Source organism: Trachurus japonicus, chromosome 4 (genome assembly GCF_045865225.1).
Source record: "Trachurus japonicus isolate A0001 chromosome 4, Traja_1.0".
Lineage (NCBI taxonomy): Eukaryota > Metazoa > Chordata > Actinopteri > Carangiformes > Carangidae > Trachurus > Trachurus japonicus.
Window position 1 is genome coordinate 12,126,876 of NC_140910.1, and position 13,913 is coordinate 12,140,788.

Below are 13,913 nucleotides of genomic sequence, written 5' to 3' on the forward strand. Positions count from 1 at the left end.
GGTTCAACACTTTCATTCAATATTAGGGTGAGAAACAAAACATCCAGTTTGAATTTTTATTGTAAAATTGGAAAAAAAGGAGAGAAAGAGAGAAAAGCCCCAATAAGCATTTCTTTTGATACATATCTTTATCTTATCATAACCATAAAAGAAAAGAAAAAAAACTGGCTAAATAAATAAATAATAAATAAATAAATAAAAATAATAAATAAATAAATAAACATCAAGTTACATACTTGAGCCAATAATTAAATATAAAATTATTAAATCATTAATCATTAATATGAAGTAATCTAAGCAGCAAGTATTAAGAAATTTCAACAGGGGGAAAAAAGTTTGGTTTCTCAGGCTAATACAGAACACATAGGTTTTCTTGTTTGTTTTCTTTTGTTTTTGTTTTTTTTTAGCTTTTTCTTTTTTATAAAAAGATACTGCTTTCCCTGTCAGTTAATCCATGCTGTACTGACGCTGCCACAAAAACAGGTGGCGCTCTCCTTTAAAAAGAAAAAAGAAAGAAAAACAACACAACCTGTAAACAGCATTTTCTCCTCCAGGTTTAAAGAATAGTACTGAGATTCCTCTTTTTGCGCCCTGTATGTCAGTAAAGTCTACTTCACAGACTCCATACTGCTGTTTATATGTTTTTGTATGCTTTGTGCTGAGAAACCAGAAAGTTAAGATCTTTATAAAGCGAAACCCTCCCCCCTTCCCCGACCCCACCCTCCATTTCAAACCCTAGCCTATGTTTCCCCAAAGAAAGGTCCTGTGCTGATTTTCCATAATATACAGATTTCATATTTATAATAAGCTACTATCCTTAGCATTCAAACCATAGTTAAAGAATCATATTGTTAATACGAGTAGTACCATAATCATAATCTTTAACCCTCCCTGTCCCCCATTGAGCATGCTCAGAGATTGAAAGGGCACCATGGTAGGATGAGAAATATTTAAAAGAAATGATTTTTAAAAAATGGATGCAAGAGTGAAAACAAAGTAAGATAAACTTCAGCTCGACGGCATGCAGCTTACAGTATGTATAACACTGAAGGAATCATCGCTGCCGTTTCTCAACAACTCAGTTCATTTCCTGCATTTTCGCCTTTTCCTTCCCTCCTTCTGAATCATATAGCAGATATTCATATCCAAGCTTATGCGCTACATACACAACTGCAAATTCAATCAGGTTGGAAACTGTTTCCATCCACAAACCTTCACTGTTTTAATTGCGCTCAATCAACTTTCAGTTTTTTTTTCTCCTTCTTCTTCTTCTTCTTGGCAGAATGAAATTAACTCAACATCTTTTCAAACTCATTAAATTTCAGCCACAGCTGGCATCTTTAATTTGCATTACCCAAGCTGTTGTGAAGGCCAAATTTAATTTGATTTTAATAATTTAAAAAACTCTCCAGTAGAAATCCCATAAGAAAAGATTTTTGAGCGGGTTTATAAGGCCCTGTATGGCCCGGGGAAAGGAGGGCATATATCACAGCTTCCTAAAGCTGCTGGGCCCTGACAGGAGAGAGGAAACTAACTGTAACTCACCAGGGGGGAAAAAAGCTGTCGTCTGCAAATATATATGAAATCTACCCTTTTCACTGGCCTATTCAAGTCTATTGTACCTATTGTGAATCATAACAGCCTGAAGTGACCCTTCCTCCGCCTACACTGTTTTATATGATATCACAAAATCAAATATTTCATTCTACAAAGAACATTTTTTCTGAAAAGTAACACATTTATCATATGTCATCATAAAATATCAAGGAATCTGGCACATTTAAAGTCTGATGAGGAGATGCAGTGGATATGCTTTGCATAATTTGGCAATTCATGATGAGAAAAGGCATTTTTCAAAGACTTTCTACTTCTTAACAACATCTAAGTATTTCCTGCAACAGAACAACATACAGTGAATGAGGATAACATTTGTGAGAGGTCCACTGATAAATGAAACTTCCCCTCTCTAATAATACTGATCCAGTGGAGCAGAAAAATCAAAGGAATGGCTGAGAATAAAAGCAGGGATACAGTCATCAGGACCTGGGCAGTCGTTCTGCTGATAACATTTGTTGTAGCAGACTACACAGGCGTAGTAGTCCTTTTTTCTGAAGACTCTACTTGTGTGGATGGGCCCATAGAGACGGCATTGTGATTTGATGACTGAAGCACTGATGTGTCTAAAGTTTAGAGCGATGATCAGAGCACTGAGGTCTCACTGAGTCCTGAGGGGCAAAGCTGCTTCAGAGAGCAAACTGAGCACATGAACTGGTTGCTGGGAAAAACAAGTCAAAGTAAAAGACCACTGAGAGAATGTTGAGTGAACAAATCAGAAATTAAAATGGATACATTTATATATTATCTTTAAAAAAAAGTGACTCTGGAAAATGATAAATCATGAAAAGCAGATTTCATCTCGGACGTCCCGTGTCTCTCTGTTAAAAGCATCACCACGGATGATGCAAGTTTAGTTAATTAGTCATATCTGTAATGGCGTGATGTGTCGTGACCACACTGTATAGGAGCCATGTGTGACCGGCGCTAATGGTAAGCTGTCATCTTGTTGAAGCAGCAGCAGCTGTAGCAGCCACACTTACAGGGCTGCTGCTGTCTAATTGATGGATCATTTTGCTCTTAATTTGACCTCCTAAGGCTGGTAATGCCAGGCTGTTCCTCACCGTGTACAAGCTCTCACTGTGCTATTATACCCTTTGGAAGAAAAAAAAAGAAGAAAAAATACAGCTGCTCTTCACTGAAGAACTTGTACAATCTGCTCTAAACTCTACACACAGATTTGCAGCCTCAACCTCTGAACCTTTGCGTATCTTTGCGATCGTGACGTAGATTTAGGAGGTGCGGATGCGTCCCACATGGAGGTGCTGCCTCGTTCAGGTGTGGCGCTCCCCTCTGAGACTGTGGATGATAGTAAAAGAGAGAAACGACTCCCATCCAGCCACTGAGAGAAAAATGAACTCTGTCACTTAGTCAATTCATTCAAAATGCCAATGTGTAATTGATTGTGCATCTCTTGCCCCGCGGTGCTGCTCCCCATCTGATCAATATTATCATTATCCTAATTATGCTGTGGGTTAGCTCTGGGGCCCCCGTGAACTGATGGTCCCTATTAAGAGAGAGATATGCTGGCACTTGGAGGTGAGGAGAGAAGGGGGGAGAGAGGATGGGGATGGGGGGGACGGGGGGAGGAGGGGAGTCTACTCTCGCCTGCTGAGAGCAGCTGGAGGAGCTTGGCAGCGGGAGAGGGCACGACCTGGCAGGGACCACTGTGACACGTCGATGGAAATTTTTACAACTGCTGTCAGGCTCATTTGTATATTTTATTAAGCAGTTACAGATGCTGCGCTGTTTTACTGCTGCGTATCCAGCTCAGCCGGGTGGCACTTTTACCACAGTGCTTTATGGTCAGATTATCTGTAATATCAAGGTTTTAATGATGACACAGAATGACTCTTGTTTCAATTATGGAATTGCAATGCGCCGACAAGAACAGAGGACAGCACTACACGACTAAAATGCACTGCAGGATCCGTGATGTTTGCTGTTATTGTGTCACTTTTTGGCACTACACAACTTGTTTTCTTCTTCTTCCGACACAATAACGCCGACAGATCACACCTCCGAGATGAAATACTGCCAAAAGATGGAGCAATGAGTGGCAAAAGAACATTTCTGAACATGCCCGAAACAATGTCTAACCCACATATTCTACGCCACTAAAATAGTATAGCTTTATTTTTTTATACATTTTTTTCTGTTTTGCTTTAATATTCTCAAACCCAGTAGCTATAAATGTAAAAGGAAAAGAAACCAAAACCCCTTTCCTCTTTTTTTTCAACCTGAAGCTAGTATTTCTTCTTAAGTTTAACTTGTAATATTATTAGTAGTAGTTTGTAGTATTAGTATCATTAATACTATATATTACTGTTCAGAACAATAAAAATGTTTGGTCCTTTGGTCCCTTAGGGGTGAAAGATTTGCAGTTCTACTGTTGCTAATGGAAACCTCAGTGACCTCCAAGAGTCATAGTTCTGCGCTTGCTGAGAGAGACGGTGAGAGAATAAGAGAAAGAGGGAAAGATAATGAAAGTCTGTCAGTGGATGTACAGAATAGCTTCTTTTTTTCCACTGCTTTTCTTGATCTTCAAGTTTTAACCCTCATTTGTCCAGTACAGTAAAAGCCACAAGCGCCTCTTTCCTTATATATATGTGTATATAATATGTATATAGAAATCTATTTGTTGTTGCTGCTTTTTTGTTTGTTAGTTTGTTGCTTAATTAACAATTCAAGTCTCAACAAGAAAAAGTTCTGTTGTTCAGTCTCATCACATCTTTTGTCAGTTTCTTTTTTTTTTCTCTTTTCGTCTTTCTTGCACTGTGCCATCTGTTACTGTTAAGTCCCCCGGTGAAGCGCCTCCTCTTTCGCTTCTTCTTCTTTTTCTGCCGTAACCTATATCTTCATAAGTAAATGCTGATATGTCTTCAAAAATTCCTTATGTGTTGATTTTTTTAAAACATATTTTGCTTTCAAAGAAAAAAAGTTTAACTCCTCCGAGATATCTTCACGTGTCCTCTAAAACCTGGAAATAGAAGAAGAAAAAAAAGAGGCAATTTCAGATCTGACTGCTCATTAAACTGTCATTTTTAAAGATCCATTTCTTTAAACTTTGGATAGTTCAATATGGCTCTATTATATCAGTGTAATGGTCTGGAGAGAGCTAACCCACACTGGCACACCAATCAATCTTTGTCAATCACCATCATGACAGATTTTTCCATAATTAATACGCCTGCTGTGCTGCATATAATCTAATCTTCCTACATGTGCACAGATACTAAAAACGTAAAGGACTGGGCTTTACATTTACTGAACATAAAGTATATTTAACATTCAGGAAAACTATAGGCTCTTACCATCAACATGTCACATTGACCGTGCTTTGACGGTCTGTGTGTGCTCACCTGTGCTGCTGCAATGAATACTGAAGGTAGGCTGTGTCAGTAAGGGCGGCTGGCATCCTTCGGTCTCTTTAGCTGGACTTTCAACCTCTTCATCCCAATCTGAAAGCCATTCATGGCTTGGATAGCTGCCTGTGCACTAGCAGGGTTGTCGAAGCTCACGAAGCCTACGAAGAAGCACAAAGTCATTATCTCTGATGAGAACAAGGTCATTATGAGTGTCACACGTGGTCTGTAAGGTGACAGTTTCATTCACCATTTACAGATATTTATTACAAGTGACTTGACTCACAGTCAGAAACAAATACATACAGTATATATATATTTTTAAGAAAACAACAAGTGAGACATCCAGTGTAAACAAACATCTGTGTTTTCCCTGCTTGATCATCATGGTCTGTCTCCCACCTGAAGGAGTGTTGATGGCATTGGTGAGGCAGCTAGAACCTCAGAGCTGTCTAGCAAGTGCTCAGTAGCCGTGACAAAATCCTATGAAGTTGTTTGAATAAAAAAAAAGTCTTTCAAGACTGTTTGTTTAAAAAGCATAGGCTAAGCCACTGTGTTAGAATTGGATTTTGATCGGCTGCTTCTTTTCATCAAGTTAAAGCTACAATAACAGACAGTGGTGAGACTCGAAATGCAACAAGTTTGTGTGTGTGTGTGTGTGTGTGTGTGTGTGTGTGTCTCGGGGGGGGGGGGGTTAATGTCTAAAAGCATCAATGTCTGAAGTTGTCTCCTGGTTGACAGGTTTTGTCTGGAAGAGGTTTAATATCAAACTACACTCTGTTCAGAGAGAAGGATGCAGCTGCTGATATTAAACAAAAATAATATAAGATGTCACAAATCACTGATTTCAGTTCAATATTCTGAAGGAAAAAATAATTTATCATTATTTTGCAGACGTGAGAGCCTCTTTTTTTTGTTAAATTTTACTTGCTAGAAAAAATATTTGGTAGCCACATCATCAGCCACAATATAGTCGACTGTTAATAATTATAGTAACCAGGTCATCCTGTTAAAGGGACAATGAGGAGTTTCTCCATCGCAGAACGAAAGATTCCGCGACAATAAAAAAGTCTCATATTAATGTGGATGAATCTACGTTACCCACACTTGTTAATGGGCCCATTTTAGATAAATATATCGTTTTGTCTCTATCGTTATTTTGTTATTATTAGTGGTGGTGGAAATGCTGGTCGAGCTGACCAGCGTTTCTTTACTTTCGGTTTCGTGGCGAGTCATGAGAATAACGCCGCAGAATCGCCGTTTATGGTCGGAACTACGACGGTATGTGATCGTCTTTGAACCTCTGACTTTAATTCTTGATGAATGAAAACATGAGTCTGTCTTGCACCGGTCAAAGAATTTCACGGTGCGTGGAGGCTCATAAATGTAGTGTGAAAACACTTCGCTTTTCCAAAACTCCTCGTTGTCCCTTTAATATTTACTGCTGTTAACTTGATAATGTCCTTTTCAGTCTGCATTGTGACACTCCTATAAAGTTCAAAATATATAACTGAATGAGGACGACTCAATGCCCAAAGTAGTGCGACCAAAACAAGAGCAAACATAGTTCATCATGGACAGACAGGTCTGCTGCAGACACTAAAACCCCTCGGAGCATTTCCCCCAAAATACACCCCTCCTCAAACCTATGCTGAACATCCTGTTTCCATCATGTGTAAAAATAAAGCCTTGAGAATCCAGTGACCAGAAACTGCAGTGGAGTGTGTCTCCGCTTGATGCGCTCCCCTGTGTCTGTGGTGTCATTAGGAACAGTCGATGACCCATGAAAAACAGCAGGAGCCTCTCCACGTCCAGAGCCACCTGGGGGAGATGTCTGGCCGGCCTGCTCGGCTCTTGGTAGGCCCATTAGGGCGAGGACTGGGCCGCTAGGAGGAGGAAGACTGAATGGAAGTCTGAAGCAAGTATAGAGGCAGGGAAAGGAGGTGACCTCCTAACCCACCATTGGGTTAACACATTGGAGCTAGGGAACAGAGATGAGATGGAGAGGCGATAGAGGCTTACAGCTCTAAGCCCTCAGCTCAGTCTTGTCACACGAGTGTGCTCTCTCTCTGTGTTTCCCAGTCTTTTGCACACCATCAATCTAAGTTTATCCCCTCTTTCTCTTTTCTAGATTAATTACACCGGTGTGCTCCATCCTTCCCCAGGCCTAACATTATGTTGTAAATGCATAGTGTACAAGTCAATACTGCAAATAGCTCTTCTTTCATGAATTTATATGTTATTAAGTCCCCCCAGGGAGACGGGACCGACGATCAATTTTGCCCAGGGTTCTTGGGTTCCCTGAAGTGAAAACAAATGCTGATCCATAACTGTCCTTTGCCTCTCCCAGCCCCCCTCCAACATCCCAGCCTGCCGCCTCAAAGTTTTCCTAAGCCCCGGGGCTTGTTGGTATATGCGGGCTGACAGAGCTAAATGGGACAGGAGGTGTGGAGGTGTGTGAATCAGCCTCAGCACTGAGGCTATTGACAGATATTGGGGTTACAGAACGGTAACGTGGATGCTGATGCAGCACCTTAAGGTTTCCAGGTCATGCAGCTGCCAAACAGAAACAAGGACATGGACTCTGATTGACTGCATCATGACTAGTTTGGCTACAGTGTACTCAGCACATTTTTTTCCATGGTGCCAAAACACAACAGTCATCAAGATGTAAATTCAGGTCAGTCAGTCAGGGCTAAGATCATAAGATCACTCAGTCCTCTGTGTCCATGTGCTCAAATGTCATCACATTCCTCAACATTTAGGACTGAATTGCACATATACTTATATAATATATCTATATATGTGTACATTTTGTATGTATATATTGGACCAAACTGTCTCTTTTTTCTTTTCACAAATATCAATTTATTCTGTGAAGTTCGAAAAAAAGAAAAGAATAAATAAATAAAAGCTGTGTATGATTAAAAGCTTCAGTTTTTGTGAAAACTTTCACAATGGATCTTCCTGTCATCTACTTTGCATTTACTTTGAGTGTATTTATTAAACTCGGAAGTGGAGTTTTTATCTTTTACTTTTTTTTAAATATAATAAATCACAGTCGAGACCTGTGTGTGCAGACCTGCCATCATTTAATCTTTATGTGAAAGGCAAAATGTCCCCCAAAAAAGTCAACTACCCTTAAAACAAATAAAACGGTAAAAGTGAAAGTGAGAGGCAGAGAAAAACACACCGAAGCACTTGCTCTGGTTGGTTGCCCGGTCCATGAAGACCTTAGAAGAGATGACAGTGCCGAAGGGCAAAAACATCTGCATGAGTTCATTGTCTCCAAACTCCTGTGGCAGGTGGTAGATGAACAGGTTACAGCCCTCCGGGCCTGGAGAGAGAGAGCAGGAGAGACAGTGACAGACAGACAGAGAGAGAGAGAGAGAGAGAGAGAGAGCGAGGGGGTGGGGGGTGGGAGGAGGAGAGACACAGCTGTGAATTTGTTATTTTCATCTGCGCACTCTCTCGTGTCGACTAAATTAAGATAAGTGGAAATAGATTTCCAGGATGTCTGTGACATTATCAGTGATAAAATATTACTGTTCTTAAACACACGAGAATAAATTGAAAAGTTTTGCCTTGATTTGCTGATACTGTATGGATACTGAGAACACATTAAAAATTTCTATTTACATTTAACATTTTAGATTAGATGCGCCTATGAACGACTAAATCTAGATGATGATCACAATCTTTCCAGGGTTACTAGTGTCATCTATGACCTGCAAAAGAAATTATTTTTTCAATTACTCGTACATTTATATATTTATTTGTCCCATTTTTCTCACTCTCCCCACCCCCTCGGAGGCTACATCCTTGTACATGATGTGTAAAAACTGAGGGCTTCATTGCATCGTACTTCGTACTTTAACACTTCCTGCGTGACACAGTTTTTTCTATATTTGGAAACTGAATACCTGCTGTTACCAATTCATCCATTTATTACACAATGTCTGCACAGCCTAAATTCATATTTATTTTGCAAACCTGCAGCAGCAGGTGTGGGTGAAAAACCATCACATTGCTTACTTTGAACATCTTCAACTATACTACCACAGTTTTCCTGCAACTCATACACCTCCATTTTTCATTAACCACTGAGCTGTCAGACTGAGCTGTCAGGCCTGGGGGGAAGGGCATTCAGCACTGGAGATCTCTTCATGGGAGGTGGAGGAAGGAGAGGACTCCAGACTCCATTCTCCAGCTCATCCTCAGTTTACGTACACATTTACCACTTGAGGACAAAAATGTCCACGGACAAAAATGTCCACAAACAAAAAGGCTGTGTGTGTGCCATCCCTGAATAAGCTGAATGAACTCAGTGGTGGTGTGTTTACATTTTGCCCTGCTGCGGGTCATATTGTTGTTAGGTCATGGGAGCAGGGGGGTTGGGGGGTTGGGGGGGGGGGTATCATGTTGGTATCTGTACTGGTCTCTGTGTAAACAAGGACATTTAAACTATTACTTTGGTCCCTACTTCAAACAGACACCTGGATCAGAGTGAATTAGAAATAACGTACAGTCGCTCACGGGAGCAGCCTTGTTGAGGGGTGTGTGTGGGTATGTGCATGTGTGTGTGTGTGTGTGTGCGCGCGCGTGCGTGCATGCGTGACTGTGTGTCTGAGGCCACCTTATCTATATATATGAGATTTATAGTATTTCTATGTCACTATTTCCACATTAAAAGGATAATGGGGAAATAGTCGTCAAACTCCCATAGACTTCCATTATAATAAATTATAATGGAAGTCTATGGGAGCTTTTCTTTTAATCTGACATTACCAAAAAACTAAAAATTCCACCAAATCAATATTGTTGCTAATCAATGACATGTCCAAGCCTGGTAAAATCCCCACCCAACAAATCCAGCTTGCATTCAGTATTTTGAAAATACCCCCCTTTTTGTGAGCATTTTTAGTGATTTTTTTTCCAAGCACCCTATATACTGGCATTAAAGGGGTTAAAAGTCTGAAATCAATTGAATATTTGGTATGGATCATCAGAGGAGAAGTAGACTAGAAGATCTATGCAAAAAAAAATGGAAAAAAATATTAAGGTATATTATTTTTATGGCGTTATTTCCGTGGACATTTTTGTCCTCATGTGGTAAACGTGTGCGTAAAAAGTGGAAAATAGGATTGCCAAAAAACTAAAAATCCATTCAAATCAAGTGTGTTACTAATCAATGACATGTCCAAGCCTGGTAAAATCCCCACCCAACAAATCCAGTTTGCATTCAGTATTTTGAAAATACCCCCCTTTTTGTGTGCGTTTTTAGCCATTTTTTTTCATAGGACCCTATATACTGGCATTTAAGGGGTTAAAAGTCTGAAATTAATTGAATATTTGGTATGGATCAACAGAGGAGAAGTAGACTAGAAGATCTATGCAAAAAAAACTGGAAAAAAATATGAAGGTATACTATTTTTATGGTGTTTTGTCAGTGGACATTTTTGTCCACATGTGGTAAACGTGTGCGTAAAAAGTGGAAAATGAGATTGCCAAAAAACTAAAAATCCATTCAAATCAAGTGTGTTACTAATCAATGACATGTCCAAGCCTGGTAAAATCCCCACCCAACATATCCAGTTTGCATTCAGTATTTTGAAAATACCCCCCTTTTTGTGTGCGTTTTTAGCCATTTTTTTTCATAGGACCCTATATACTGGCATTTAAGGGGTTAAAAGTCTGAAATTAATTGAATATTTGGTATGGATCAACAGAGGAGAAGTAGACTAGAAGATCTATGCAAAAAAAACTGGAAAAAAATATGAAGGTATACTATTTTTATGGCATTTTGTCAGTGGACATTTTTGTCCTCAAGTGGTAAACGTGTACCTAAATGTGGCCCAGACACCAGGGTTAAAGCAATAGTCTTCTGTCATCCTCATGTTCTTTATATATGTATTACGCAGAATGAGGTGTGTAGTGTAAAAGCAATATTGGTCTCCCATACTCATCTTCTTTATATACCCATTACACAGGATGAGATGTGTGAAGTGTGAAAGTAATAATGTTCTCTCACCCTCACCTTCTCTCTGCTGCTGCTGCTGGATGACCTGGGGTGGTTGGGGCAGTGTCTGACCAATGGGAGTCAGCGTGGTGGCTGGGTAGATCGCTGCAGGGAGGCGGGGAGAGGGAGAGAAAGGAGGGAGACGGTTGTAAAGGAGAGAGAGAGAGGGGAGTGTAAAAATGGGGATCCTACAGAGAATGGTGTCAAGGATGCTTAAGGTCGATCACACAAGCATAACATGTGTAATCAAAGGCTCTCTGATGTTATGTTCTAAGGCGGTGTCCTACATTATCTGAATACATACAGCCGAACGCTCTCACTTAGTAGTTACCCTGGAGTAATTGTCTCCTTGCTGCTACTCATTTAGCATTTACAGCAGATTGTTAAAAAAAACAAAAAAACTATGGAACACAATATAATAAACATGCGTTGAATCCTGGCTCATACCCGTGTATTGCTGTACTCCAGTGAAGGCTTGCTGGAGGGTGTCGGCAGCGGTGGGGCTCTGGGTGGAGTAGGGGGGCAGGCCGTTGGTGTACATGGTCTCCACGGCGGGGTGTCCGTTGGGCTGATGAGGGATGCCGGTGAATCCGTTGACGATGGGCGTGACGATGCTGGGCACGGCGGAGGTGGTGATGTTGGCTGGTGGAGAGCTGAGGCCTGCTGGGAGGAAACAAAGCTTACACTGTCACTGGATCAGGAAGGACTCCCATGATCTGCATGACTCTCTACATCAGGGGTTCTCAACTAGTCTCACCCTGGGACCCACATTTTCCCATGGTCATTAAGTCACGACCCACTGAATAGAATTCAAACCAAGATTTTTTAAAGCCTTTAACAACTCATTTTGCTCTTTATTGAGCAAAAACTCAATAAACAGAGGAAGACCATGACAACTGCATGTACGGAAGTGAATAAAAAAATATCAAACTGCACAAAATGGAGACCAACAAAACGATATATTTGACTTCTAATGCATCTCTGCATTCAGAACATGTTCACAAAAGTGAATAAATATCAAATTGCACAAAATAAAGACCCACAAAACAAGGTATTTTCACTGCATTCAGGCCACATTAATAAGAAACTGAGGAGGACCATTATGTGCCCAGTTGAGGGCTGGGATTCTCCCTCTGGCAATAGAAGTTGGTAGGTTTAACTCAGTACCTGAGGATGAAAGACTATGCACATTATGTAATTTAAATGTAATTGAGGATGAACTGCATTTTGTGTTTCATTGTCCGTTATATGACGAAGCCAGGCAGTTTTTGTTTCAGAAAATGCAAAATGTGAAATCTGAGTTGTTTTGGGTTGATGATGAGGTAAAGTTGGAATGGTTCTTCAGAAAAGAAGTCTTTACTATAGCTACTTTTATAAAAAGTGCCTGGTCAAAAAGAAAAAGTGAATTATTTATGTGAATTCCATGTGGTTTTTGTTTTTTTGTTTGGTTTTGTCTGTGCTCTGATGATTTTGTTTGGTGTCTAAATATGATGATAATGTGTCTTGTAAGCCCTTATAGGCTGGGCGCCTTAATTGGTGCACGACACGTTAATAAATATAAATCCATTCATTCATACAACTGCATGTGTTCACGTGACACATGCCTTTCAATATAAGTTTTTTTTCAAAATAAAAGACATGATCAACATCAGATGTGCATTAAATATTATTTACTTTTTTGACCAGCTGTCCACGACCCATCCAGAACGGGTCCGCGACCCACTTTTGGGTCCCGACCCACCAGTTGAGAACCACTGCTCTACATGATACTACAACACAGTAATAACGCGTTCAGACATAAACAAGTAGTGTACAGATAGAAGTGCTTTCCCGTTGTGTAAAGAGAGCACACACACACACACGCACACACAAACAGAGCTCGTGACCAGAAGCTACAGTGCATCTCCCCTCTAATGCAAGGACACGCGTGCGACGTGAGACTGTCACATATCTGCCGCTTGTCGTGACACATCCTGCAGGATAGCTGGGAAGTCAACCTGTGAAAAATGAGCCTGTCTGTAGTGTTTGTGCGATACCCTGCTGGCTCCTACTGCTCAAGATGATGAAACCACTATGCAACTTCTGAGAGAGGGAAAAAAAGGAAAAAGATCTGGACTAGATAGAAGGCGATTACACAGGGAGATTTGCTTGAATGGGCAGGTAGCAAAAACACAAAGATGCCTCTTACTTTTATACATCATAAAAAAAAGACAAAATAACAACAGCTGGCAGTTTGACAAATGGGTGGGTCATAACATATATGGTACACGCCTGAAAGGCAGCTGCAGGAAGGTTCATGAGTGGAATCGAAATTGGATGCTCCCTGTCCTCTCTCATTCAATGCATTTTAAAAGGACCCTCCTTGAAAAGTGTTTCCAATTATGCCGGGAACGTCAAAGTACCCATTTTGAGCAGAATCTCACTGTGTGATGGTCTCTCTAAAACGGCTGCTCCGTGGCAAAGCATCCAAGCTTGTTGAAGTACAGCTCCCCTGAGGACCACCTCTCAATCTGGAAACCCTCGCCCTGATTGGACAGAAAGCCCAGGTTGTCACGGAAACCCTCCAGCATGCCATATCCCAACAATCTGGTGCCTCAGTAAAGAACCCCCTGTGAGAGGTGGTCCAGATAGGGTAAACAATCACATCTAGTATACACATAACATGCTCGGAGATTTATGCTAATGCCACGGTAAATATGCTGTACATCACACATGCTGAAACCTCCCACCACTGAGCAATATCAACTACATAGCCATATGGGATTTATTTTCTTCCTCTCCTCTCCCTTTTCTTCACCTTCTTCCTCCCATTGTCTCAGCATTTAAGTCATGAAGAGTCTGACAGTTGCACCGACTGCTGTGGTGACCAGGGGAATTGCCTGGGTCCAGTGAGAGCTGTTGTGTCTTTTGCACTG

At 40.7% G+C, this 13,913-nt stretch overlaps 1 protein-coding gene and 1 long non-coding RNA gene across 17 annotated transcripts in view; both read right to left on the reverse strand.

The window, feature by feature from the left end:
- Positions 1-248: 248 nt before the first annotated feature.
- The window catches only part of celf5a (cugbp, Elav-like family member 5a), a 200,246-nt gene continuing 186,581 nt past the window's right edge, over positions 249-13,913 (reverse strand). For 5 of the 16 annotated variants that reach the window (XM_085773939.1, XM_085773951.1, XM_085773942.1 and 2 more), the window contains exons 8-12: positions 11,446-11,661; positions 11,011-11,103; positions 8,173-8,316; positions 4,977-5,140; positions 249-4,594 (exon numbers count right to left, since the gene is read on the reverse strand). In XM_085773939.1, coding sequence (XP_085630065.1) covers positions 5,013-5,140; positions 8,173-8,316; positions 11,011-11,103; positions 11,446-11,661 — 581 coding nt within the window. In that variant the 3' untranslated portion in view covers positions 249-4,594; positions 4,977-5,012. The remainder of the gene's footprint in view (positions 4,595-4,976; positions 5,141-8,172; positions 8,317-11,010; positions 11,104-11,445; positions 11,662-13,913) is intronic. The other 11 variants (XM_085773940.1, XM_085773953.1, XM_085773948.1 and 8 more) reach the window with 3 other exon arrangements.
- On the reverse strand, positions 11,697-13,847 carry LOC146988539 (uncharacterized). Its single transcript, XR_015035705.1, has 3 exons — positions 12,855-13,847; positions 12,751-12,823; positions 11,697-11,714 (listed from the first exon to the last, which is right to left on the reverse strand). It is a non-coding gene; the product is annotated as an uncharacterized LOC146988539 (long non-coding RNA).